At 40.1% G+C, this 27,895-nt stretch overlaps 3 protein-coding genes across 3 annotated transcripts; all 3 read left to right on the forward strand.

Moving 5' to 3' along the window:
• Positions 1 to 1,806: 1,806 nt before the first annotated feature.
• On the forward strand, positions 1,807 to 11,774 carry LOC107375593 (inhibitor of nuclear factor kappa-B kinase subunit alpha). Its single transcript, XM_054749995.2, has 22 exons — positions 1,807 to 2,033; positions 2,501 to 2,610; positions 2,684 to 2,778; positions 2,867 to 2,984; positions 3,056 to 3,125; positions 3,221 to 3,309; positions 3,409 to 3,498; positions 3,587 to 3,711; positions 4,960 to 5,067; positions 5,218 to 5,353; positions 5,470 to 5,670; positions 5,898 to 6,000; positions 7,156 to 7,279; positions 7,358 to 7,509; positions 7,594 to 7,655; positions 7,729 to 7,838; positions 8,067 to 8,116; positions 8,245 to 8,353; positions 8,437 to 8,584; positions 10,441 to 10,490; positions 10,611 to 10,710; positions 10,906 to 11,774. The coding sequence occupies exons 2-22, from the start codon at positions 2,506 to 2,508 to the stop codon at positions 10,957 to 10,959; spliced, it is 2,199 nt and encodes a 732-aa protein (XP_054605970.1). The 5' UTR covers positions 1,807 to 2,033; positions 2,501 to 2,505; the 3' UTR covers positions 10,960 to 11,774.
• A 190-nt stretch (positions 11,775 to 11,964) lies between these two features.
• erlin1 (ER lipid raft associated 1) lies at positions 11,965 to 21,999 on the forward strand. The gene is made up of 12 exons (XM_054749996.2): positions 11,965 to 12,041; positions 12,876 to 13,004; positions 14,752 to 14,833; positions 17,502 to 17,548; positions 17,637 to 17,698; positions 17,784 to 17,909; positions 18,011 to 18,084; positions 19,650 to 19,708; positions 19,803 to 19,894; positions 19,967 to 20,056; positions 20,142 to 20,221; positions 21,605 to 21,999. The coding sequence occupies exons 2-12, from the start codon at positions 12,886 to 12,888 to the stop codon at positions 21,782 to 21,784; spliced, it is 1,011 nt and encodes a 336-aa protein (XP_054605971.1). The 5' UTR covers positions 11,965 to 12,041; positions 12,876 to 12,885; the 3' UTR covers positions 21,785 to 21,999.
• Positions 22,000 to 24,258: 2,259 nt separating this feature from the next.
• Positions 24,259 to 27,077, forward strand: LOC107375594 (zinc finger and SCAN domain-containing protein 20). The gene is made up of 4 exons (XM_015944182.3): positions 24,259 to 24,831; positions 24,965 to 25,369; positions 26,544 to 26,630; positions 26,728 to 27,077. The coding sequence occupies exons 1-4, from the start codon at positions 24,468 to 24,470 to the stop codon at positions 26,928 to 26,930; spliced, it is 1,059 nt and encodes a 352-aa protein (XP_015799668.1). The 5' UTR covers positions 24,259 to 24,467; the 3' UTR covers positions 26,931 to 27,077.
• The last annotated feature ends 818 nt before the right edge of the window (positions 27,078 to 27,895 follow it).

Consider the following 27,895-nt stretch of genomic DNA (forward strand, 5'->3'; position numbering starts at 1 on the left):
CTTGGCTGGCCCGGAAAAATACCAGGCCACCCAGATATGTAAACAACCTACGCTACCCGGCCCGGGCCGACCCGGTACAGATGGGAATGGCCCATAAGCTATAGCTGTGGTAAAAAAAAAAAAAAGAGTCAGTAACCACAATGATGAGAAAAACTGTCAAACCATATGCCTCCATCTTTTTTATTCAGTCTCAAAAAACCTGCTTCTCTTTTCATTTACTCAGAAAGAATTTTTAAATGAAAGCAAAGCTTAAAAAAAGGAACCAAAAGCAATTGGAAAATTTAAAAAAGGTTGTATAGTTCCCCAGATTCATGAAACATTTGTTAATCTGTTTTTCCTGTGTAGTCCCACGTTACTGTTTTATCCTGGTTTTCATTATTAAAGCCTTTTTGAGTTCACCTGCCTGCCTCCATGGGGCCTCCACCTGCACTCTGCACCTTCACCAGCCCAATGTCAACCAAAGACCTGACAAATGATTTCCTTAATTTAATTAATTTTTCTTTTTTTATTTCTTTGATGACATATAGCCTGGCAATCCATTTGTAAATGTATAAAAAGCTGCACAGCAAAATTTCTACTGATACGGCCTGTCTAGATTATGATCTAGGCTGTCTAGGCTATGATCATGGTTGAATTCGGTTCTTTAACAAAAGGTTCGTTGTTTGAATTTAAGGGCCATTTTTTTAGCTGAAGGACTCACTCGTCAGCATTAAGAAGTAAAGTAGACTAAAATAACACAAAACTGATTTCCCCGGGAGAGAAAATGCAGCAACATTTCAGAATATCTAAAATAGGCCATAAGAACAATAATCACTAGATCATCGAACACTGAACCAACAAATTTTTTTTACATTAAATTTATTGAAATTCTGAGACCTTGTTGACTACAAAATACTTCAGTTAATGTTCATAATCAAACAACAATTACCAGCCAGTATCCAAAGGCTTTTTAAACTCAGAGAGAGAGGAGAGGAACAAGCATTTTCATAAAGCCAGCCATATGAACTAATGCTAAACTATACTGTATTTCAACAAGAGGAGTCCAGTTATGGAACGATGATATAAAACAATGTCAAAATATTGGAATTTTTAAAATGAAGAAAAACCCCATCTAATTAAAGCATATAATGAAATTAATTATATGAATTTCTGTATTGAGTTCATCATAATTTAAGTGTGTTGTATTGGTAAACATGTATGTGTGTATGCATGTATAATATGTTTCACTTTTGTAGACTGCTGTGAACATTCAGCATTTAATTTAACCTACTTGTTGAATTAATGGGCTAAAGAGTGTTGGGCAAGTTAACAAATACATTTTTATTCGAAGATTTTCAAATATTGGAAGCTATTGATATATATTTTTTATTTTTTTAAAGGGGGCGAAGATTAACAAGAGATTTTCGCTTCTTTCTGTTCCTTTTCATTCTTAATGGTTTATTTGTTTGTTTGTGTTTGTTATTTATTTATTTTTGTGTTTGTATACTTAAATTAAATAAAGGTTTAGAAAAAAAACTGCCTGAAGTGGCTTCACCTTCGCCAACGTGTGGTGATCTAAATTGAGTGTTTCCCGCCCTCTAGTGACCAAATGGGTGAAGTGTGTAGAAGCGTCCAGGGATTTTCCCAGCTTTTATGGTAATTATGAATCACGTGGAGGCAAACTCACTTTTATTTTTCAATTTCAACTTTTAAAACGTTTATTTCGTTGGTTTATGATTAAGTCAGCGAGAAAACGGTTTAAATAAATGATTAAATTAATAAATAAACAACTTTAGCGTGACACTCGAAGCGTAGCCTTTGTGATGCGCATGCGCCCTTTTCTGTGTACTTCCACTTTGTCTTTCAGACACTACAGATTTTTACCTTCAACTAGAACAAAATAAAGTGATGTAAAGCCACGATCATCGACTACAGGTTTACTTTAGTTATGTCTTTATACCCGGACCACCCGCTAACAGCATGGTTTGTTTACTGTGTGTAGCATCTATATGGTATGACTAGTACGATGTCATCCTGTTGACTCTCCAGGACAGGTGAGTTCATGGTCCCTGGAGACCAAACTTGTTATGTTGTAGGCAGTTTGACTGGGAGTCGACGTGTTTTTCTGTATGTCTTCTTTTCTTTTAAGTTAAATGGGACTTTGGTATTGTTAGTCTTACAGAAAGTGACTAAAGAAGCTAGTTTAGTTAGCATTAGTCAGAAAAAGGCCAGTGTGTGTGTGTGTGTGTGTGTGTGTGTGTGTGTGTGTGTGTGTGTGTGTGTGTGTGTGTGTGTGTGTGTGTGTGATTAAAGTGTTCCAACACCAATGAATGGCAAATGAAGTTGTATTAGCGTTGCTATTTAAACTAAACTAAAGAAAACAGATTATTGAATATTTTACATCAGAACTACCTGACAGATCAGGTTATAGATCCTTTCAGGCAAAAGCAAACTAACATTAAAGGAAAAACATTTTAAAGTCTCAATCTTTTTGGACATAATAAAGATTTGTTTTTCGTAGACACGATGGAGAGGCCTGCACCAAAACAGAACGAGCTGTGTGGCAGCTGGGAGATGAAGGAAAAACTTGGAATGGGAGGTTTCGGGAATGTCTACCTTTACCAGCATCTTGTACGTTCTGCATCAACCCCAAACCCGCCTGCATCCTGCCTTGTTTGACCTCTTATCTGTTTCTCTGGAGCAGCACACGAGTGAGAAGATTGCTCTGAAACTTTGCCGTCTGGAGCTGAGCCAAAAGAATAAAGATAGATGGAGCAGAGAAATTCATATCATGAAGAAGTGAGAGTTACCCTTTTGAATCACTAAATATTTAGTACTTCTCAGGTCAGTGATGCACTTATTCCACTGTTTTTGTTTGTTCTTACAGGCTGAACAATGTGAACGTTGTTCAAGCCAGAGAAGTTCCAGAAGACTTAGCCTCCATTGCTTTAAACGACCTACCACTGCTGGCCATGGAGTACTGCACAAGAGGAGACTTACGCAAGGTACCTAATGAGTAATGTTTTAAAAACCTTAATTGCCTGTTATGTTACTATAACACATATTATTTATTTAGATGCTGAATAAACCTGAGAATTGTTGTGGACTGAAGGAGAGTGAAGTCCTCGCCCTGCTCAGCGACATTGGTAATCTTCTCACCAGCTTTTAGCCTGATTAAAGCTTTTAAAATCAAAACTTTAGGCACGATTGATGTTTTATTTTATTTTTATTTTTTTAAAAGGTTCTGGTGTCCAGTATCTCCATGAAAATAAAATAATCCACAGAGACCTAAAGCCTGAGAACATTGTCCTGCAAGAAGTTGATGGGAAGGTGAATTCAAATCCATGCAGGAATACTTGTTACTTATGTAATCTGCACGTCTTTATTTTCAGTTTTTCTGGTCATTGGTTAAAAATATTATCTCTCCAGCTTGTTCATAAAATCATCGACTTAGGATATGCAAAGGATCTGGATCAGGGCAGCCTTTGTTCGTCTTTTGTTGGAACTCTTCAGTATTTGGTAAGTAAATGTGGATTACTATTTTTTATTTTACAGTTTATCAAGTGTCATGATTTCTTATTGAAAACCTTTTTTGTGTGTGTGGCAGGCTCCGGAGCTGTTTGAGAGTAAACCCTACACTGCAACTATGGACTACTGGAGCTTTGGGACGGTGATTTTTGAATGCATTTGTGGCTTTCGGCCATTTCTGCACCACATGCAGCCAGTGCAATGGTGAGCTAATGATTAAGTTTTCATTTGCAGTGTGAATGTCTGCCAAGGACAAAAAACCTGACACATAATACATGAAATTAAGTATTGGATTTAAAAAGATGTTAAAAAAATAAGCTGTACTTAAACTTCTTTAAAGACCAAGTTCACTGAGCAACCTGAGGCAGTGGAAGAGTTGCATTGCTGTTAGCCAATCAGAAGCAAGATGTCTCAATATCATGAATATTAATGAGTAACAATTCAAATCCTGCCGTTTTCTGCCCCCCCACTCCCCCGGCTAACTTCTACTTCCTGAAACAGGAGCGCCAGAGCTTTTTCTCTACTGAGAACGGCTACCAAGGCATTCACTTATACTAGAGACCACAGCAGACGTATAGGGCTTCCACACTAGCAACGGCTCTTCTCCACCTAGATGGGCTAGGAAGTGTTCACACCTGCATAGCCTGGATTTATTCCTTGCTCAACCGGTCATTTTTTCAGCCCTCTTCCCAAGGCGGTCTGCTTCGGACTGAAGTCGTCCAAGGCGCCCACTGCTGACTGATTGGCCAGCTCAAATTCATGCCTACCATTAGGGGGAGCCGTCTAAAGTTTCTCTCTGAGGAGCACGCACACACACACACACACACACACACACACACACACACACACACACACACACACACACACACACACACACACACACACACACACACACACACACACACACACACACACACACACAGCGCTGCTGGACTTGAGCTGCGCCAGAACAGATACAGCAGAGCAGAATACAATATCAAAGTCAGTCTCCAAAAGCAACACTGCTCATGTCTGTCTTTGTTTTGTTTAAGGGAGACACAGCGGACTTCTCAGCGTGTCTTTTGCCCCGCCCATGTGCTCAGTGATGCGCTCATGACATCACTGATATCTTTGCTCCAATTTTGGAGACTGCCTATATGCTCGGTCATATCCGCATTCCTAAGGATGTGTGGAAGGGTGTGTATATTTAACCTGGCCAGGCTGAGGCGGGCTGGGGCAGTCAGCCCCAGCCCGCCTCAGCATGGAGTGGAGCTGGCTTTCATGTGGAAGGGGCTTTATTGAAATAACGAGTGAATGAGAGCTTTAACATAACCACCTTTAGCTTTGATGCAGGCTGTGCACACTCTTTGCACAGCTGGCAGAGCTGATGAACATCCATTTGGTCATAAAAGCATTTGTAATCTTTAAATTAGTAATTTTTTTTCTCCACATGACTGAAATACTACTTTGCAGGATAAGTAAAGTAAAAAACAAGGGTCCTAAAGACATCATGGCAATAGAAGACATGAATGGTGAAGTTCGATTCTCAACGCAACTGCCGTATCCTAACAATCTCAGCAAGTAAAGCCAACAAGTCACCAGAAAAGCTTCACACTAGTGTGCCACCTGTTTGTGCTGATGTGTGTGTGTGTGTGTGTGTGTGTGTGTGTGTGTGTGTGTGTGTGTGTGTGTGTGTGTGTGTGTGTGTGTGTGTGTGTGTGTGTTTTATAGACCTCTGCTGGAACTTGTTGAGTGTCTTCTTCAGATGTTGCTGCTATGGGATCCTGCTTTACGTGGTGGAGGTCTTGATCCAGAAACTAACAAGCCACACTGCTTCACCGCTATGCACAGTATTCTCAATATGAAGGTCAGTTATACAAGTCCTGTTTGTGTCATTTAAACCAAATTGTTGGGAATGTTTTAGCACTAAGATAAGAGACCCGCATGCAAGGCCAACCTCTCATTTTGCATGTGATTTTCTAGGTTATGCATGTCTTGGACATGACTTCTGCCCAGCTGCACTCCATGATTTTGGGAACAGAGGAGAGTTTGCATTCCCTGCAGATTCGTCTGGAGACTCAAACCCAGGCACACATCCCACCACCGAGTCAGGAGCTTCTGCAGGAGTCGGGAATGTCACTGGATCCACGCTGGCCACCAGCTCAGTGTCTGCCAGATGGTTTAGTATGTAGAAAACAAAACAGACAAAAACATGACCTAAACCATCTGATTTGATGTATTTGCTCTTAAATTAGAAGTAACTAATATAAGAGCATTATAATTATTCACTTGTTCAAATACTTATCAGCGTAATAAATGAAATTTTAGTTTTAATTGTTTCATGAACCTTTGTTATAAACACATTTAAGTAACTGCAGTGATAATTCTGTTTATGTATCTTGTTATGTTAGTGTGGATGGGACAGCTTCATAGTCTTCCTGTTTGATAAGAGCCTTACCAAGTACTCTGGACCACTGACTGCCAGGCGTCTTCCAGACAGTGTTAACTTTATAGGTGAGACTTTTAACGCTAAACTGAGTTTCTAATTAAATTAACACTTCATACGATTCCCGCTTCTCCCCTACTGGTTGAAAGCAGAATTACAACAGTTGTAAACATCCCTGCTGCAGCCTTTCCAGATAACGATGTTGTATTTTGCTTGTTTTTATAAATACATGATTATTAGCAGTTTGGAAACAGAGAAAAAAATAGGGCTTTGCTACTTTTTTTAGATGGTTTTAAACCGAAACCAACTAGTGTAGGCCGTGTCGATGGTCACTTTAGTTTTAGCACTTTGCTTGGCCTCCAAAGAAATTTTTTTCTTTGACTTTCAGGCTCTCTAACTTCTCATTCTTCTTGCTAGTTTTTTTATGGTCAACGACCAACTGCAAAAGCTAATTGCTTGCCTTTATGTGAGCTGCCGGCACAGTAAAGCAGGAAGATACCTCCCACTAGTGTTCCCACCTGAACCACCAACGTGGTTTATTGCAGTTTCTGTAACCACTGAAACCAGTTTGAAAGCAATAGCTTGAGATGTTAAAGGTGTGAATCACCAAAAACATTTTTAATTATTATTTCTGATTATAATCAGTCACTATGAGTTTTTCATGCAGACTGAACATGAAAATAGTCTCCTACACCTATCTGCTGCATTAGCTTCTGATAGAAAAAAGGCAGTGAAACTCTAGGATTTAAAAAACCTGACAGATCTCTGTCACACTGTCACTTAACATTCATGGACTCACCCATCTTGACTCGTTATGGGAAAGGCTGTTTGTTTAGCATCCAGGAAACAGCACAGAAGGTCCCGACTAGTAGAAGCTAACCGTTAGCATTAGCAACTCCTCCACACATTAGAACTCCTTCAGACTTGTGTTATTTGTGAAGATTAAACATCAACGTTACAAAGCAAATACCGAGTCAAGTTGCTGCTATCCAATCCGAGATGTCTAAATATCAGGAAATAAGAGTCCAAACCCGGCCGTGTGAAGCTACTTTCCTCTCCAGCTGACTTGTACCTTTTTTTTTGGCCTTAAAAGATGTGGATGACAGGATGTCGTCCGATTTTAAGAAGTTTGGCTTAACTGATGAATTATATTAATTTATTGTAAGTTACTTGGTTGTAGTATCCAAATAAATATAACATAATTGATCTTTTGTTTTTCTCAGTCAGGGAAACAAAGACACAGCTGCCTCTGTCTGCTCTCAGGAAGGTCTGGGGGGAAGCAGTCAGCTACATACGTGGTTTGAAGGAGGACTACCTGCGCCTGTACCAGGGCCAGAGGGCTGCCATGTAAGTGCAATAAAATCACATGAAAAGAAGTACACTAGCATGTGGAAACATCTGTAACCTGTGCTTATGTCTGCGTAGACTCAGCCTGCTACGTTACAACAGCAACCTGACCCGATATAAGAGCGTGCTGCTCTCCCAGTCGCAGCAGCTCCGAGCCAAACTGGCCATCTTCAAAACCAGCATCCAGCATGATCTGGAGCAGTACACCAAGCAGACTGACACTGGCATCTGTGCGTGCATTTTACTCTACCTCTAGGAATTTCTTAAGGTATTTGAAACTCTAAATAAACCTCTTGTTGCTGTTTCATGTGAAGCTTCTGAAAAGATGCTGAAGACATGGCAAGAAAACGAAAAGAAGGTGGATGAGTTTATGGAGGTAGGAAACATATCTTTAAACTAATGTTTGTTTGTTTTTAAATGGTTGTATTACATGGTTGTTGTTGTTTTAGGTTGCAGATGTGAGTCGTCTCGATGATGAGATTGTGGCGCTTCATTCTGAGATTGTGGAGCTGCAGAGAAGCCCTTTTGCCAGGAGACAAGGGGACGTGATGGAACAGCTGTCTGTTACTTTCATTTATTGCCTTGGTTTGCGTTTTGCAGGTTTTGTTAAATAGTTGAAAATTACTTTATTATCTCCTAAATGGCCCTTCAGATGAATTCCAAACCCAGTTTTTATTTCAGATACGTTTAAGAAAGTATTATTGAAAAGAGCTGGATTAAGAGAGATGTCTTATTTGTTAAAAACAACCACAGGAAGCACATATTAATTCTGCTTTTTCCCGCCCAGTGAAAACAAAGCTATTGAACTCTACAAGCAACTGAAGGCAAAATGCAAAAGTGTGTATAAAACGTTATTTTACAGGAGCTTTGCTTTTTGGTCTTTTCAAAATTTTCCAGCACTTGTGCTGCTTGTTGTAGTGACTGAATATTCTACATGGATCATTCTGAAAGTGTATTTTCTGCAGGCCCTGACCCTCCACATGGCTACAGCGACAGCTCAGATATGGTGGGGACTATAGTCCAGATGGTTCAGAACCAGGACAGAGTGCTAAAAGACCTCTACACACATCTGAGGTAACTTATCTCCACCCTGAGCTCGGATACTCTCGGGCATGTGAAATTCTGCGCCACAAGACTGTGTTCTTTTATGTCTGCAGTAAAATCCTGATATGTAAGCGGCGCATCGTGGACTTGTTCCCCGAAGTGGAAGGGGCGATCGTGAAAATAAAAGCTTCAAATGCTGAAGTGATGCAGATGCAGCTGAAGAGACAGAAGGAGTTCTGGTTCCTTCTAAAGATTGCTTGTGTAAGTGCACACTAACGGCAGGATTTTCTCCCTGCAGTTGAGTTACTGTTGCTTAGTGAGTGAAAGGGGTTGTGCGAACTGATGAGAAGGGGAGGGGCACGTACCGTTCAAGAGTTGGGGTTGTTAAGACGCTGCCTAGCCGAATCTTGCCGTTGCTTTAGCAACCCCACGCCACATTCTGGTGCTGCCCATTCCTAACGGCACTAGATACAACATTTTAACTTAAAGAACAAACCAGTCTTAACTCCGCTCCTATTTCCTGTTTGAAAAATACACCACAAGGAGGTGTTGCCTGGCAGACCGAGAGGGCAAACCGTTAATAAATTCACACACACACACACACACACACACACACACACACACACACACACACACACACACACACACACGCACACACAACATTGTAACATCATATGGAACCAGCTAACATCAAAGGGTACATCTTAGCCAATAGCATTTGCAGATTTCAATTCAAATGTCGTGCAGAGTTTTTGGTTTTTACCTGTAGAGAGGGCAACACTGACAGCTTTCTGTCTGCTTAGTAATGCATTACGTAATATGGTGAAGCAGTTGTTAATACTTCATTAAATACTTTATTAATTCTTAATAATGCACCAAGTAACATTAATAAAGGGGCCCTTAGTGTTACCCAAAAGAAATACAGTATATAATAGAGTTTTTAAAGTTGAGGTCCTCAGAGAAATTTATGTTCCTTTTTAAATTCCATCGGTCCACATTTGTGCTGAACATGAAAATGGTCTTTAACCCTGATCGCCCACATTAGCCACCAAAATAAAATAAGTGGAGCATGCCCTGGTTGGAAAAAGCCACACAGACCTATGTCACACTGTAAATTTGCATTCTTGGACACCTTAGCTCACAACCTGGAAGGCTGATGTTGATTTTTGCAGCCATGAGAGAGCAGAGCGTATTTCTGCTTGTAGAAGCTAACTGTTAGCATTAGCAACTCTACAACACGGCAGAACTTCTTCAGGCTTGTGTTATTTGTGGAGATAAAACATCAATGTTACAGAACAAATGGAGTCAGTGGTAGAGTTGTGTTGCTAATAGCCAATCAGAGAAGAGATGTCAAAAATCCTGAACCCCCGTTCAGCTCATGGGTCCCCAGAGCAAAGAAAACATTAATGGAAGTGAACAGGGCTATAAAAGGTATTTTCTGGCCCGCTTTTACACACGCTCTGAACTGCACATTTGTTGTACTTCAATTTAAATAAAAATTCTTGATGTGTGATTCAAATTTCTCACATGATTAGAGATTTCTTAGCTTTTGGAAATTCGTATTTAAAATGACGACAAATCAGACGTTGCATTTATGATCACCACAGGATCTCTTCTCCCCCATCATAGCTGATGCTTTCCACATGGCCAGATTTATAGTTCTCCACATTTAATGCTGTTTCTGTCGTCCTGGATAGAGATTCTAAGCTTGCTAAACTCAACGCCATTTTCTTCTCCTCTTCTTTGTGTCTGGTTTCTATGACGTCAATTTGGTGAGACAAGCATTAGTTGTCTGCTATGTCTTTTCACACAAAACCTGAAACAACCTTTCACCTGTCAAAATAAGTGCTTTCTTGGCATCAAATTGTTTCTTTAAAATTCATGGACATCATGGCACATAGTAACTTTTATCAGCTCATAGACTCTCATTTATGTATTTATTTATTGCAGAAGGACAGGACCCATGGTCCAGAAGTACACTCCCTATAGAGATCCCACTCTCAGGGCTCATACAACAGCACATTTTTTAAAATGCCCTCTTTAAAGCTATAAGCTAAGCAGTATTAATTGTAATCAGGTTATTCGGGAGCTAACACAGTGTGTTGCTTTGTTCTTAGGCTCAAAGGGATTCTTTATCTCCGTCATTTACACAACAATCCACTGACAGGTAAGATCTGTTCAAGACTTGCGTCACTGTCTCAAGTATAAAAGTAGTACAGTAAAATGGTAGTGTGGAGTAAATGGTCCCATCAAAGAGTTCTGTTCTTTTTTTTCTTTCTGTTTTTAGTGAAACTGTTTCTCAGTTGCTTGATGACAATCAGCGTTATATGGCTCAACTTACGTCGCTGCTTCAGGATGCCACCCAGGAGATGGAGCACAGTGTTATGGTACTGTATTCAGTTACAAATCGGTGTGCTAATTACTAGTTTAAATGCAGATCTAAGAATTACTAATAAATGCACTTTTAATCTGAAATATAAGGAATTATGGTTAATTTTTATTTGAAAGAGTTAATTGCTTATCTAGGTTTCAGAATGGTATGTTTACTACTGCTGTAACAGAGACGTTTTCTGTCTCTCCAGGATCAGGATTGGAGCTGGATTCAGTTTGGAGCAGTGAAAGTAGACTCCCAGTAGCGGAGAGTTTTTATACAGCTGATACTTTAACAAGTGCCTGTTTAAAATCTGAAAGCGTTTGTTTCCAGATTGTGTCATTTATAAGGTTGCATTGCTGTAAGGCAGTTCTGGATGAAACAGCATCACAAACTCAGCTATGCATGGTTTAAATTAAACACATTTGCAAAATGTTCAAAGGTTTATCTGGCAATAGTAATAATAATATTTATTTTTTGTAGTATTGATTTAAGTTGAACTGTGCTAATGATAAATTGTGCATGTGAATAAATTTGTACAACTGTATGGAACATTTACAGTGCTTTGACTCTCATAATATATATTTTAGTGCAACACAGTTGAACATATTTATTTTTTATCTCATTTAATTCAAAAGCAAAACAGATGAAATTGGCTGCTCATATTTAAAATTTTAAGTGGGTAAAAAACAAATTCTGAGAAAATGTATAAAAGACTTTGGTGAAGAGACAGCTGCAGGTGAAGATTAAAACAAACTCAGTTGGGCAATTTGCATTAACTGAAATGCTGATTGAATAATAAAAAAACAAAGACATTTTGATTATTTCAAATGTCCAGTTTGACCAGGAAGAGAAAAAATATTGATCTTTCCCTCAATTCTATTCATATTCTCTCTCTCTTTCATGGCATTTTTAGTCAATATTTATTTTCATGTGAAACATGGTTTTGTCTTTTTTTTTATCTTTTTCAAAAATAATTTTTTTTAGTTTTAGTTTTTGTGAACGCCACATGATTACTGTCTTGAGAGGTGCTGTATAAAAGATTGTTTTCTTTCTTTCTTAATAAATGTCAAAACAGTGTTTTTTGTTTAGTTTTGTTATTTTTACACCGGGGAATTTTGTAGTAGACATTTTCACATATTTTGTATTAGAATTTTTTTTCATTTTGACTAAGATAAATATTTTTGGACTAGTCAGGTTATTTTATGTTACAACGGCTTTCCCTAAGTTTGACACGCTCCCACTTACGGCAGTCTTGAAACCTGAGGGAGGGGGAGGAGTCGGGCCGTGGGCGGGGCATGGGTCACTGAATGATAAGATCAGAAGTGGAGACGGCTCGATACTGTGGTAAATTTATGTCAACATTCAGCAGTTTATTTTAACGCTCAAATGGCTACGAGTGTATTTGAGAACACTAAACATGTCGAGATTTATTTGCTTTGTTCTAGCAGCCACGCAAGCTACTGTTAACTTTAAGCTACAAGATGCTAACGGATTGACTGACTTCCGAGTCCACCCGATACACACAGCTAGCTGGCTAGTTAGCTAAGCCTGCCAAATTCGCATACCAAAGGAATAAGTGTCCGGCTTTTGAATTTAATTGGTGATTCTGCCGATTGAAATTAATCTATTCTGCGCACATGATGCAATGTTACTTGACAAAATTATTGAAAATATTTTCCTTTAAATATCTTGAAGCAAATCATGTTAGCGTTAGCCCAGACTACTGTTTACTCGTGTTTCAGTCAGTGAGGTGCTTCTCCGACTTGAAAGCACCTGTTTGAGCAAATCAGGATATATTAAATTGAGAGGAGAGCAGAAATAAATAATACAGTGGACTAAACGTGGTGGTGAACATGATTAGTGGCATATTTCATTTAAACTTAAGTGTTACTTTGAAAAAAGTAAAGTGGAATGCTGTTTTATACCAGATAACGTTCAGTGCATTGATTTTTGTTTGACTATTATTATTAAAATATATAAAACTTTTTAAGACTTCATTATGTTCAGCATGGAAACAGACTGCAGCAGCAGTAGGTTATTACTTAAAAATAAACATTGGTTTTTATGTTTTTGTTGCTCACAGTTAACAGCATATTTATCTGACCAGAGCCATCGTGCCTCTCCCAGTAGAGAATGTTGTGACAACATTTCAGTGTTTGCTTCACTCTTTGCCTGCAGGTGAGGTCAAATGAGGATGACGATGCCGCACGTGGGGGCAGTGTTTGCAACAATAGCAGGAGTGATGGCCATCATGTTGCACTCCTCTATTCACAAGATCGAGGAAGGACACCTTGCTGTTTACTACAGGTATCTCAAAGGCAAATTTATGGGCCATTCCCATCCGTACCGGGTCGGCCCGGGCCGGGTAGCGTAGGTTGTTTACATATCTGGGTGGCCTGGTATTTTTCTGGGCCAACCAAGGCTCATTCTCAGCCCTCTTCTCGAGGGGGTCTGCTTCAGGCCGACCAGGGCCAACACACCCACTGCTGACAGCAAATTCACACCTTCCATTAGAGCAAGCCTCTGCTTGGTGGGTAGAATCAGCCCACATGGGCTTAAGGCAAGGATATGTGGAATCAACCGGGCCAGGCTGGGGCCGGCTGGGGCTACCCGGCCTGGGCCGACCCGGTACAGATGGGAATGGCCCACTAGAATCCCTCGTCGTTCACATCATTCTTCCACGAAATAAGACATTACATGTTCTCATGGTCTCTTCTTTTTTTCATATTTGAACAACTTTGTTCAAATATGTTCAAAAATTCATCATGTGTACAGATGTTTGTTTTTATGATTTATGCTGTGTTGATTGATTGATTTGATATTGTTTGTGATCATCTAATAGTGTATTCTACAGTTGAGTGCTGCTGGGTGTTAATGCTAGACAAACCATGTATTTGCAAGTACATGGACATCGATAAAAACAGCCTGACAGACATCATATTCAAACGTTTACGCTCAAATAGTTAATCATGACTCACAGTGCTCAAGTAACATTTTCTTTAAGGTCTTATTTTTACTGTTAGGTTATTTGTGTCACTATTTTTTGCTTACTATCCACCTCTGGCAAAAAAGCAGTTTTTGTCCATATCTGAATGCTGTTTGGATGAGACCGTCTCCTGGATAACTCCACATCAATTCAATTCAAGTTTATTTATATAGCACCAAATCACGACAAGAGTTGTTTCAAGGCTTTTCACATAATAAAATATTCCAATACAGGTCAGTTCATTAAGCCAATCAGAAAAAAGTTTCCTATATAAGGAACCCAGCAAATTGCATCAAGTTACTTACAGGTGTCAGTGACTTTACAGCAATCCTCATACTAAGCAAGCATTTAGCGACAGTGGAGAGGAAAACTCCCTTTTAACAGGAAGAAACCTCCAGAGGATCCGGCCTCAGTATAAGCAGCCATCCTCCATGACTCACTGGGGTCTGAGAGCGTTGCTAGTGTCAGTTCAGACATAGGACCATACTCACCGGCTAAATGTGTGGAACTAATATATACGTGAACCCTTTGATCTATTCCACATCATGACAATCTGCTCTCCAAAAAATAAAAACTTCCACTGCTTTGCTATTTCTGTCTTTAGCCCGGTACCCTTTCGAGGTTTTTCATGTTGTCACAGATTTTATGTGGCTTTATAAAAAGGGTAAAAAATGTCCCCTTCGACATCCAGTCTGGGTATCAAGAGTCCGATTAGCACCTGCCCTAACGTCAGAGCTTAGTTCCGTTCTGTTTGAAGGTATTTGTGATGGAAATACATATTTAAGCAGAGCGCCTCAGACCCATAGGCACCAATGTAAAATACATGCTTGTTCTTTGGCTACATCACATAATGTCAATGTTAAGTCACAGTCTACTGTAGAATACGCTATTCTACATTTATTTTACATTTTAAGTTCATGCCTTCTGTTATATATATATATATATATATATATATATATATATATATATATATATATATATATATACATTTATACATTTATTTAGGATAAAATTGCAACACCATAGCACCCTTAGACCTTAGATAAGCCTTTTTTGTATTTGTTTCAGAGGTGGCGCATTGCTGACATCTCCAAACGGTCCAGGATATCACATTATGCTGCCTTTCATTACCACCTACAGAGCTGTGCAGGTAAATTCAGACTTCAGATTTTCCTTTCATTTCTGTCGCACACGGATTAGCAACATTCCACAAACAGGCTGGGGAGCTACAACTGAAGTAGTTCTGTTTTACTCAGACGAGGCACTATTTTTGTCTGTTATAGAATGAAAATTAGAACAAAAGTTAAATAAAAATAACTGTTCGATAAAACTTTATTTAGCAGATACATTTCAGAGATTTAACATAAGAGGGTGTTATTATAGAAATATATGGATCCACTATCATTAGTGGTGCAACGTATAAAAACAACTCACTAGAGTTGGGCATCGTTTGATTTTGAACGATTCCGATTCCAATTCCTCGTTTCGATTCCCGATTCCGATTCTTTCAAGACATGACATGCTTTACATGAGCCAGCTAACCACAGGTCCTACTTGATGAAATAATCTTAACTTCAACGTGAATTGTAACGCTATGAACAACAACATCACTTTCATTTAGACTAAAACATGTTTTGGAGAAAAAAAGAAAAAGACTTGCAGCACAATCAGTGTGTTTGTTTCTGACCACAACCAAAGTAAGAGTAAGATTTGGCCTCTGGGATGAGAGGCTAAATGTCTCCAACATATCCAGAAACGTCCGGCTGTTTTCAGCTAAAACTCTCAGGATGATCATGTCCAGGATGACTGACCCCGGGTTTCCACAGGAGCCGTCAGCAGCACGTTATTGCAGCAGCACGTCGCGTAAGCTGCTGCTTGGCCCTTCCCACGAGACGCGAAGCAGCAGGGGAGCAGCTGTCACCGACCGAGCACGAAGTCACACGAGTGACTTCGTCAGTAAACACAACAACAAGCAGGAGAAAACTACAACATGGCTCCAAAATGTTTGTGTTTTTATGTTCTGTCCGTTTTATAATCGCCAATACGGACCTGAAAAACAAAGGAGACCGCTAGCAAGGTGATAACTTCTCATGGGGCCGCACAGTTAGTAACTTTTTTAAAAGTAAAGCAACCGGAAGGCAGTACGTTCTTTATTCTGAAAATCTCGGTAGCTTCTCTCCATTTCCGCGTCCGATTTCCTGTCTTTCCTTCCCCAAAAATGTCGAACTTGACCCGTTTCAGAGGCGTCGCGCGTAGAAAATAGAACCGGCGCGTAAAGGCCGCGACATGCTGCTCCTGAGACGCGGCCGACTTGCGCTGCTGACGGCTACGGTGGAAAAGGTTCTGTTGACCACAGCGGTTCCTATCAGCAGCTATGACGTGCTGCTGCAGTAACGTGCTGCTGACGGCTCCGGTGGAAAGCCGGGGTGAGAACTACACCTCCATGCTGCAGCAGCATTCAGTCAGAACAGGAAGTGAAACTTAAATGTAGCTGCTGTAGGTAACAATCTAACAGATTTTAAACATTAAAACTCTCAGCTGAAATAGTTCAGAAAGGAAATTAAAATGTTCACAACTTTGTGTGTGATTTATTATTATTATTATTATTATTATTATTATTATTATTTATTGTGGCAGAAGCTGGTGTGGTCCACCACAGAGAAGCTGCTCTAGCATTATGACTTTAATTATTCTACAGGTTGTTGTTCAGCCTTCTGACACACACACACACACAGACACACACACAAGTGTTGGTGAGCAGCTGCGTCTGACTGCTGACGCTCCGTGTGTGTTTTTATTTCTGCAGTGAGACAAACTCACCTCACACCGTCCAGTTTTTTTTTAAAGCTTCTATTAAATCCACCGTTTGATGTATTTTAACAAGTTTCCTCTACACTGCAGAAGTTAAAGTTTACATTACGGAGTAAAAGTTCAGCAGACACGTTTGTTTATACTTGGCCGCTGCGCGTCGGGGGAAGGGAGGGGGACTCGGTGCTGCACACAGACAGCTGGTGTGATCAGCTCTGAAAAGCGTTGATCACAATTTGCAGATCACGTTTATTTTTCACGGAGATCGGCCGCGGATTCCTCTTCTGTCGGCACACTAGGAATCGAAATAAAAAACTTTGCCAGATTGTGGGAAAAACTAACAGTTGGTCCCAGTTCCAATCGATGCTCAGTGCTCGATGCCCAACCCTAAAACTCGGTTCAGATCAGATCACTGTTTTCAGTCGGACCATTTTTCCATTGTCAAAGAAAAGACAAACAGCATTCTTCTGTCATTTTTGGTTATACGTGTCATGCAACATTTTTCTGCTAAATTGGTAACGTGCTATTAAAATAAGAATTAGAGGTCTGATTGCTGATTAAATGATAAAATGGCTTGCCGAAGCCCAGCTCGCTTCCTGCGTGTCCTGTTTTCACTTATGTCCTTGCTTTTCTGAAGAGTTGTTTATTTTTCTTTCCTCCTCTTTTACAGATTTGCCCCCAACCACTTTAATGTAGTACTTGTCCCAGGCACCACCTCCCTCCATTCACAGTGATCTGAGTTAGGTGTGCGCGGTGCTGTGCCGTCAGACAGGAGTGTGTGTTTATTTTTGCTGTTTGCATCATCCTCCATGACCACCGACCGCTGTGCTTTCCTTGTGACCTCGGCCCTTCACACGATCGATCCACGGATCGTGCGTGTTGAACCGTAGAGAGAGATCCGTGTGGATCAAAGATGATCCCTTGCACCCCTATAAACTGCTAGCATGCATTAAAAATGCAATAACATTTTATTTATTTATGATTGTTTGATCGTTTTTGACGTGTTTCAGACGACACTCCAGACTGATGAGATCAAGAATGTGCCTTGTGGAACGAGGTACGACCAGGTTTACCGAGCTGGCTGTTGGGAACCATTCCCCTGTTTGAAACCGGTTAAACATCTGTTCCTTTGTCTTTCTTCTCAGCGGTGGTGTGATGATTTATTTCGACAGGATAGAAGTTGTGAATATGCTGGTCCCCTCAGCAGGTGCACCCATTTTAAATATTCTGTTTATTATTTTCTCCACCTAACAAGCCTTGCAGTGTTACTACAACTGCTGCTTTGCTTGCAGTGGTGGACATTGTGAGAAACTACACTGCAGATTATGACAAAACACTCATTTTCAACAAAATCCACCATGAACTGAACCAGTTCTGCAGCGTGCACACTCTGCAAGAGGTCTACATCGAGCTGTTTGGTGAGGAATTGGTTTTATTTTAGACTTATTCCTACATCTCCTGAAATGAGATGCTTGTCATCAAGTAAATTGAAGGATTTAGCTAATTTGTGTCATTTCAGATATTATTGATGAGAACCTAAAGACTGCTTTGCAGAAAGATCTGAACGCAATGGCTCCCGGATTAACGATACAGGTATTTAAACACACAACTGCAGTCATCTGGGACACTATTCTAAAGTTTTATTTGAAAGCAGACGGACTTTTCTGGTTCGCCCCTCTTTCAAGATATTTCTTTAGCACTAAAACTTGGTTTGGGAGTAGCATGTGAACACACTCATATGCAGTGCCTGAAAGCCAAATTTTTGCCTCAGTCTGACTGAAGTCTAACTTTTTGAAAGCATGTATCCACATCAGGACTGGGCAATATATCGATATTTTTAAAACATCGTCATGATTTCAAATAAGATGACTCTAACATTATATCGATATTAATATGCAACCAGTGACTTTCTGAAGCTAGCAGGCGCAGCTACCGCTGGTGTCTATTGGCCAGACACCATCAGCAGTGGTGAACTTTGTTAGAAAATAAATCAGCTGCCCGCAGAAGAAGAAACATCGATGGGCATGAATAAGGCACAACTTATGAGAACTAATGGGCGGTATTACTAGACAAGCTCTAGCCCACAGGGAAAATGGGCTGTTTCTCATTACTCAAGTACGCTATTGCGTCTTTGTGTACTTGACGAGTATGTTCTTGGCTCAGCCCACTTGCTCAGTTGCGCTTGTTTCTATGGTTAAAAAAGTGACCTGACGTAATAATAAAAGTCTAGTTTGTTCCTTAATACGTATTTTTTGTATAATATTTGTTGAACATTTGATCAAAACTGGTAAAATACCAGCTTTTCCTGCTGTCTATTGAAGAAAAAGTTCATTCTTCATCAAAACAGCTATTTAAGGCAACACTGCTTTTATTTTGATAGTGGGTTAGCTAGTTAGCATTTTGAGGCATTGTGAAGAGTCTGAAAAACAATACCCAAACACGTCACACACAGCAAATTTTACAGGTTGCACAGAATAATTTCAGTCCCCTCTCTACCAGTCCCTGCTCTCTTAGCACTAGCCATCTCTTTCTACAGCTCTGGCTAGTGCCAAGCAGCCGGATAGCTTACCCATAACCAGTTAAAGCCATCTGCGAACAAAAAGCATAAGAGGAACATGTCTGGTAGAACTTGATGTGTAAATCCTCAGTGTAGTATTAATCTGTGTATTGTTTTATTTTAGTAATGGTGTGGATGAATAAAGTATGGTGGTGCGGTGTAAACCCCTCTGTCAAGTTTCTCCCAAGGGAGACTAATAAACCAGCTGAAGAAGCCCTTGGTTGAGAGGTGAAATGTCTACAAAATAACCGAAGAAGTCCAGTTTTTTTTTTCAATTAAAATGTCACGCGTGTGATTTTTATTTAATCACAGCTGAAGTTTTACACATTTCCTCTGGAAACAGCTCGTTTCTCCTAAGTCAGTTACACAGAGAGCCACATGTAGTCCATAGTTTCTGTCAGAACTGAATGTAGGTTGAGAGCTTCACAAATGAATAAAGATTCAAACTTTAGTTTTTCCTATAATCAAGTTGGTAGCATGGGATTAAAGTTAGAAAGGATAATCTTAGATCCTCAATAGATGCTGATAGTTGATTTACAAAAAGAAATGTTTTGTTAGCAACTGGTCAAGGAATCTTTTTCTTTTGTCGTGTTTCCTGAAGGCCGTCCGTGTCACCAAGCCAAAGATCCCCGAGTCTATCCGGAGGAACTTTGAACTCATGTGAGTTTATAAACTTTTACTCAGTGTTGATTCAGTTTTAGCCTGTAAGTACGGTCAAATGTGTTCTTTTATCCGTGCTGGTGTGTACGCTCAGGGAAGCGGAGAAGACTCGTCTCCTGATAACAGCTCAGACTCAGAAGGTTGTAGAAAAAGAGGCTGAGACTGAAAGAAAGAAAGCCATCATTGGTAAAGCCCTTAAACAACCAATTTAACTTCAGCCGCCTTCTGCTGTGATCAGAATCATTTTCTGTCCCACAGAGGCTCAGAAGGTCGCTCAAGTTGCAGAGATCCATTTCAAACAGAAGGTGATGGAGAAAGAGACGGAGAAGAAGATCTCTGAAATCGAGGGTTGGTGTTGCTGGTTTGATTTTTGAATACCACCCGTCTCTCTGTGTGATTCATCACATGTCTCCTTACTGTTTCTTTGTTTTAGATGCTGCTTTTCTGGCCAGAGAGAAGGCGAAGGCAGATGCAGAGTACTACACTGCTGCTAAGTCCGCTGAGGCAAACCAGGTAAAAAAACACAGAAATAACACAGTCTGACCCAATCATGCTGAAATATTACAGAAATGCATGTTATTCTTTATTTTTTAACCATAATAGAAATAAATACATATAAAATGAGCTCTAGCTTCCTACAAGTCAACAGATCTGCTGAATGAGTCAGCTCAGTCCTTTTGATATAAACAGAATAATATTTAAAATTCATGCAAAACCAAATTAATTAACAAGGCCAGCTGGTGAGCTTTAGATGACGGTTATTTCCGCCACATCACCTCCTACCTGTGACTTATTCCAGAAACACTTTGATGAGAAATATTCCGCTCAGTTGATTCAGATCCTGAAACTATCATCTTCTACCCTCTTGGAGTCGTTTTGGGCATGTACACATGTAGGCGGCTTTTTGTAAAACCGAGTACCCTCTGCTCCTCGTCGAGAGGAGCCAGTTGAGGTGGCTCAGGCATCTGGTCAGGATGCCTCCTGGATGCCTCCCTGGTGAGGTTTTCCAGGCATGTCTAACTGGGAGGAGACCCAGGACACGCTGGAGGACTATGCAAGTCTGGGCGTCTTGGCTTAGGCTGCTGCCCCTGCGACCCGACTCTGAATAAGCGGTTGAAAATGGATGGATGGATGGACGGACGGACGGACGGACGAATAACCCCACCCCGCCCACCCAACTTGGGTCCTCACCACCTCGTTTCCATCAAAATCCAGTTTGAAGCACCTTCATAGGCATGCAAAGCCTGTAGGTGGCAGGAGTTCCCCAAATCGTCTGCAAAATTCCCGAAAAAAAACATTTCTCGGGCTAGGCGGTATGGCTTAAAATTTATACTGCGGTATATTGAAGAGTTTACCACGATAACGATAAATGGACGATAACTACATTTAAGCGCAAAACCAAAAGTGGTCCACTAAATGGAGCTGTCGGTCACATAGTCATGTGACTCGAGGTGATGCAGCTTAAAGAGACATAAACGCCGCCAACCTGCACACATCTTTTCATTTTTTATGACCAAATTTATTGACATTGGGAAAATATCGGTTAGTTAGAATTTTCCGTAACGATAAATATTCGATTTATCGCACAGCCATCATTATACCTTGGGCATTGAATAACTAAGTAAATGGCAATAACCATCGCCCTTCACCTGTGGTCTTCCACATAGTGCAGTCATTGAGCTTGTAAAAGCAAGCGAGTGTAAGCAGAGGTCACATGTGATGTCAGAGCATTTTTTTGTGGAAAGTGACGTTGCGAAATCTAAAACCTCGGTTATTTGGACTTTTGTGTCAATGACGGGCCAAATCGTAGAAAAATATCTTCATTCTGATACCCGGCTATGTGTGCACATACCAGTTAGGCTAGCTAAAGCATTAACCTCTCCTGAATCTTTGCAGCTGAAGCTAACGCCGGAGTACCTGGAGCTGATGAAGTACCAGGCCATAGCGGCGAACAGCAAGATCTACTTCGGCCAGGACATTCCTAACATGTTCGTGGAGGGAAACAACATTCCCTCTAAGCCTCTTCCTTCTCCTGACTTGCCTAACACGGAATCAGACTCGTTCAAAAGAAAATGAGCGCTGAGCTCTAACTCCACACAAAACGGAACGACTGGATCAAAGCTGGTCTCATCACTGAAGATGGTGGAGGGGGTAGGAGAGAATGATGCATTAAAGTCTTACACTAAATGGCTCAAAGGAAGAGAAAATGTGTGAAAGATGAGTGGAAAGTGGTAAGAATGATGCCATAGTTAAAAATCAAAGCTGCTTTTTTTTTTTTTTGCCTGGGAAGGTGACATAAAGTCGTCGCCCCCTTTTCATGTGCTTTATTAGTGCTGTGTTTAACTCTTGCTTTGATTGTTTTTATTTCAGGGGAATGATTTATGAGAATTAACTTTTGTTGCACTAAAATCAAACAGGAGACACTAATTAAAACCTGGACGGACGACATTGATGTAAAAGTGATATAAATCATCTCTGTGCCACCTTTTTCCTTTAGAAGGTCTGTTGGATCCGTTTGATGACACCTAAAATGCTGCTCATGGTGGATTTTGACAGGTTGAAAAATGTTCCAGCAGGATTTCAAAGCTCATCTTCATTTTTGGACAAAAAGTTAAACACGAGTTTTAAATGGGTTTCCGTGTAAGATGTAAAAACATTGGGGCGGTGAATGAAAGACGTAAGAATGTTCTTTAGGTTGTTGTTTGGTGTTTTCGGTATTAAGTTGTTTATCTGCTGACCTTCGGTGGCATTACTGTGGAGTGAGGGAGGCAAAAAAGGAAATAGCATCAGATCTCTTGTCTTCAAAATAGCAAATTTCTTCCATTTTTGTGATATTTGCTCTCCACTTGAAAGCTAAAATCACACTTTGGTCTGCATGTTTCTTTATTTTCGGCTGGTTTGATTGGCGGAGCTATGCATGTGCAAGTCGATTTGCTTTATTCAGATGATTAACCGTGCTTTTTCTCTTCATTCACAGCCTGTTTCAGATGTAGTCTCAGGAAATGTTTTATTTTAAAGACAGCTGCTCAAAAATCACTTAAGGTGTCAAATGCAGAGATGAGCAATGCTTGGCTTTTTCTCGACTGATTAAAATAAGCCATCCTGGTCATGATTTTGATAAGGACATAAGGTTTTTCAGGTGGAGTATTAACGATCTTTTCCACTCTGCTACTTGAGAATTGGAGACTGTTCCGGCATTTGCTATTTTCAGTAATCGTGGTGGTGTAATGGGTTTACTATTGGCAACAAGCATTTCTAAATAATTAGAAATCATAATTTTGGTTTCATGTAAGCCCGTTTTCCAGCTCTTCACTGGGACTGCTGTTCTTCTAGAGATGATGGTTGCTTGGGTTTAAAGAATGGTACAAGTTGGTGCTCGGTTTTAGTAATTTGTATAAAAATGTTTTTTTTTTTTTTTTTTACCTTTTCAGCTTTGCGCTCCACTTTTCAATATGCACGCCTTAAATAATAAAGGGTTGTTCCAGAATATCCGAATGAAAGTCAACTTAAAGGCTCGTTTTTGGATTCTAGCTGGCAATGTGCGGTACTAGTGTTTGAAGACATCGTGCTGTTTACGTGACCTCTCCGTGTCGGTTTAAGGCTGAACTCTGCAAAGCTTTTGGTGACTGCTTCCAATAAAGATGCAACAGAAGGTTTTTTTGGATTCAGTTAATTATATATTTGTTTGTCAATGTTTTTTACATTCTGTGAAATGTAAACATCGTCTTCTTGTTTTAAAAGGTTTATATGCAAAAAGATTTTCTAGGTTTTGACAATGTCCTGTAAAATAAAACCTATTTTGGTACCTCTCCTCGTGTGTTCATAGTGTAGTACTGCTGAGTGTCAGCAGGGGGCGAGCTAAGACCCAAGTGTAAAACGGTGAAGTGATGCAAAAATATCTGATAAGATCTAAACCAGATAATGACAAATATAAATTCACTCAGTAATTTATTTAGTAGTATTTTTTGTTACTACCAGGATTTAGTAGTAAAACAGGTTTGGTTTAAGGTAGCTCTAAAATGGGAAATTGATGGTTCATTTCAGCAGATTAGAAACTACAAGTTCAAGGAAAGGTGGCAGAAACGCGGGCAACTCAGATTTGGACGCTAGATTGAACAGTTTAGAATATTAAAACTGGAAAAGACAGAACAAGTTACGGTTTATTATCAGAAATATAAAAAAGGCGCACTCAAATGAGACACTGATATGTTGAGGGGAATAAAACGGTTGACGACTTTTATTGTAGTTTCTCCGGTGTACTGGCTTATTCAGTTTCTCTCGTAGATGTTGGAATCCTCGTTCATACTCCCAATCAGACCTTCTCTATTTAAGGCTTTGCTCCTAACCAGTAGGTGGCAGTAATGCCCCGTTCAGTTGTTTGATAACCACTAATAATGCCAAGAGAAGAAGAGACGGGAAGAAGAGGAAAAAGAACACACACCGCCGCCATTACGGCCTTTTCCACTAGTACCTACTCAGTTCGGCTCGAGTCAGCTCGGCGCAGTTTTGAGCCTTTATCGCTAACAGGTATCACGTTATCGCACGTTTTTGCAACCAGTTTTGGTTTCTGGACCGATTTGTTACAGATTTGATACCAAACGTACCGAGCTGTGCCAAAAATGCAAGTTCGGAAGACTCTCGGTTACTGATTGGCTAAGGGGTGGAGTCGCTGTTTGCATCATTACCAAACTCTGACCCGCCATTTTTAAAAAGCGACTACACATTTTAACATATGTACAGTCTATGATTTTAACCGACAATGGCTAACCTGAAAGTCCCGTGGTCCAACGATGAGGTACAAACTTTTTTGTGCTTGATGTCCAATGAGAGGATCCAAAGGCAGCTAGATGGAGCCACTCGTAACGAAAGAATTTTTAGAGAGATTTCTGAGCTGATGGCATGTCATGGATTCCAGCGCACAGGTAAACAATGCCGTGAAAAGTTAAAAAAGATGAAGAGCGATTACCGCTCTATTAAGGACCTCCGCAATAAGGGTGAAGCCCACAGAAAGTGGAAGTGGTTTGATCAAATGGATGCAATTTACGGGCACAGACCTGCAAGCAACGAGAGGGAGAAAGGCATGGACACAGTCACTGCTATTTTGGATAACTTGATGGATGACGGTACGTATTTTGTGACTTATATTTGAACTTAGTCGCCCCAAGAAAAACTGATGCCGATCCCCCCAGGAGGACAAATGCTAACAGTTCTCTGTTGTAGTTTCCACTCATTGCTCTGTTGTTTGTTTCTTGGCAGGTATAAAAAGGGAGGACTGGACCGACGAGGAGACCCAGTGTTTTTTAGCTTTGTGGTCATCATCAGACGTTCAGAAGAAATTTGAGGGGGCAACTCAAACAAAGCTAATGTTCGAGTATCTACAGAGGGAGATGTCTGTTGCAGGATATCACAAAAGTGTTGACCAGCTCACAAACAAGTTAAAAAACCTACAAAAGGAGTTCAGAGACCATAAGCGGGAGTTGGGCCGAATTGGGCACTGGAGTCCCCAACAAAACACTTACTTTGAGATATTAAACTCTGTCATGGGGGATGAACCAGAGGACCAAAGTGTTGAGGCCCTGAATTCCAACACAGCAGCGAACATCCTCCTGGCCATGGTGGACGAGCCAGAAGAGGAGGAGGAAAGGAACGCCTCAGAATCTGGTTTGTGAGGCTGATATCCCATTATTGTTGTGTGAAGAGGAATTTACTGTCTCCATGTTTTATGTTGTTCATGTAAATATTTCAAACTACACATGCTAAAGCGTTCTAGCGAGCTAACAAAAGCAAACAAATGTGCCACGTGAAACGTTTGTGTAAAATCTATCAAAGTAACAAAGAAATTGACCCTATAAAGTAACATATTTGATAAGTACATTAAGAAAAAGTAAACAAAAATTTGATATACTGTGCAATATTATTAAGCATTAATAAACAAAGGATCCCATTATTAATGTTCCCGATATTAACTATCAAGCGTCCTCAAGTTTAGGACCATATTAACATCAATTTAAGCAGTTGTTAATACTTTATTAATTAGTTTATGAATGCTTAATAGTGCTCTAGTATTCTTGTTACATTTTAATTTGTGCTAATTATATTAGGCTTTATTTAAGTTACTATTCTGTATCACTTTAATCTAACATGTAAACAAAATTCTTACGTACTTTAGCAACAATAATTTCCTCCAGACGACCATTCTGATACAGTTAAGAATTACAAATGGTTTCTGGTTGTTTGAAGTATGAGTAAAATGATTTTAGTAGCAAACAGTTCCTCTTGTACAGTAGTGGTGAATATAAACATCTGTACTCTTTTACTCTCCTGTATGAACTTTATTTGAAAAATCAATCAGATTAAAGTTATGTGTAAAGGATGCATTTTAATAATTTTTCACAAAGAAAATTAAAGTTTCACCAGTCACTAACTGTGGTTTAAAAATCCTGCTGTTAGTGTGGTGTAGAGTCTAGGTGTTGTAGTTGTTTAACCCTCCCACTGTTCTAACGGGTGTGACCCTGCGAGGAAAGTGGACCATTGAGCAGGGTTGATGGTTTATCCCTTGGGTCCACGTGGCAGGGGTGAGGAGTGAGCACCACCTCACCCCTGCCACGTGGACCTCAAGGGATGAACCATCAACCCTGCTCAATGGTCCACTTTCCTCGCAGGGTCACACCCGTTAGAACAGTGGGAGGGTTAACTAGAGCAAACAAAAAATGCTCAGGGAGTCAGAAGAATTAGTCAGAATTGCCTTTTACCAAATTTTAGATTTGAGACAATAAAACGAGAACCAACTGTGTTGTGCAATTTAAAATTATGCATTTTTTTTATCCATTCACAGACCCGACGTGGAAAGAGGACGATGAAGCGGTTAGACCAGTGGCCTGCAGCTCTTCAGTACCAGATGCTCAGTTCTCTAGCGGACTGGGTACGGAATATTTCACACCATGACCTGCTGATTATTACAGTTACCTTTACAGAATTTATTTTATGTTGATTGATGTGTTTTTGTCATTTTGACATAGGTAAACGGAAGCGCGGCGCTAACTCAGAGCTGATCAAATATCTGCAGAGGTCAGAGAAACGGCTAGAGGAGGAGCGTCGGCGAGAAGAACGGCTGACATCAGTTTTTGTTTCTAGTCTAAAGAAGATGGAAGAAAACAGCAGCGCAGTAATAGGGCTGCTAGGTCGAATGGTGTCCATCATGGAGAGGGCTGCACCAAAGTAATTTTTTTTGTTTGGGCGCATCACTTTTTCAAAAGTTGTTTTATTTTGTTAAGTGCTTTTAGAAAAAATTCTCTGTAAATATTTTTTCCCACATATCTTTATCGAGTTTATCACACTTATCTTAATAAAAGCCGCTGTGATGAAGAAGTGTTATTATTTCAAATGATCTGTTCTAATGCACACTGGAATAGTAGGAAGATACATTTATATGTGAATACATGTTATATTTGCACGCTCAGGAGTGTACTATAGACCTGGACAAAAATGTTTGTACCTTCGGTCAATGAAAGAAAAACCCAAAATGGTCAGAAATAACTTGAATCTGACAAAAGTAATAATAAATACATTTTATGAAATTCAACCAATGAAATTCAGCCACTGCTTTTCAACCATGCTTCAGTGGAATAAAAAAATAAACTCATGAAACAGGGCTGGACAAAAACGATGGTAACCCCAAAATTAACATTTTGTTGCACAACCTTTTGAGGCAGTCCTGTGACTGTCCGTGAGACTTCGGCACATCTCAGCAGGTATTTTGGCCCATTCCTCATGAGCAAACTGCTCCAGTTTTCTCAGTTTAGAAGGGTGCATTTACCAGACGACGATATTTCAGCTTCTCCTCAAGATGCTCAATAGGACTGAGGTCAGGGCTAATAGAAGGCCTTGGTAAATGGCTTATATTTCATTTGTACCTGCATACAAACAACTTCTAACAAGACCCATGGTGCTCAAGGAACATCAGTGTCAGATCGCACCATCTGTCATCGTTTGAGCCAAAGTGGACTTCATGGCAGACGACCGAGGAGGACACTTTTGCTAAAAACACATAAAAAAGCCTGACTGAAATATGCCGAACTACATGGTGACAAGCCACGAAGCTTCTGGGAGAATGCATTACTAGAATTCTGCTCCAGCTTAGCTTGAAGAAAATATGTAGCTGTTTATGCTTTCAGTGATGATCTATTA

This window comes from Nothobranchius furzeri, chromosome 12 (assembly GCF_043380555.1).
Source record: "Nothobranchius furzeri strain GRZ-AD chromosome 12, NfurGRZ-RIMD1, whole genome shotgun sequence".
NCBI classification, from domain to species: Eukaryota; Metazoa; Chordata; class Actinopteri; order Cyprinodontiformes; family Nothobranchiidae; genus Nothobranchius; species Nothobranchius furzeri.

Excerpts from the sequence above, each read along its gene's own strand:
- LOC107375593 (XM_054749995.2), top strand. The coding sequence starts at position 2,506 with ATGGAGAGGCCTGCACCAAAACAGAACGAGCTGTGTGGCAGCTGGGAG. Across the intron at positions 8,585-10,440 it reads TCCTTCTAAAGATTGCTTGT|GCTCAAAGGGATTCTTTATC; the intron begins GTAAGTGCACAC and ends CTTTGTTCTTAG. Across the intron at positions 10,491-10,610 it reads ACACAACAATCCACTGACAG|TGAAACTGTTTCTCAGTTGC; the intron begins GTAAGATCTGTT and ends TTCTGTTTTTAG.
- erlin1 (XM_054749996.2), top strand. The coding sequence starts at position 12,886 with ATGAGGATGACGATGCCGCACGTGGGGGCAGTGTTTGCAACAATAGCA. Across the intron at positions 13,005-14,751 it reads CACCTTGCTGTTTACTACAG|AGGTGGCGCATTGCTGACAT; the intron begins GTATCTCAAAGG and ends TATTTGTTTCAG. Across the intron at positions 20,057-20,141 it reads GAAGATCTCTGAAATCGAGG|ATGCTGCTTTTCTGGCCAGA; the intron begins GTTGGTGTTGCT and ends TCTTTGTTTTAG.
- LOC107375594 (XM_015944182.3), top strand. The coding sequence starts at position 24,468 with ATGGCTAACCTGAAAGTCCCGTGGTCCAACGATGAGGTACAAACTTTT. Across the intron at positions 24,832-24,964 it reads GGATAACTTGATGGATGACG|GTATAAAAAGGGAGGACTGG; the intron begins GTACGTATTTTG and ends GTTTCTTGGCAG. Across the intron at positions 25,370-26,543 it reads AAGGAACGCCTCAGAATCTG|ACCCGACGTGGAAAGAGGAC; the intron begins GTTTGTGAGGCT and ends ATCCATTCACAG.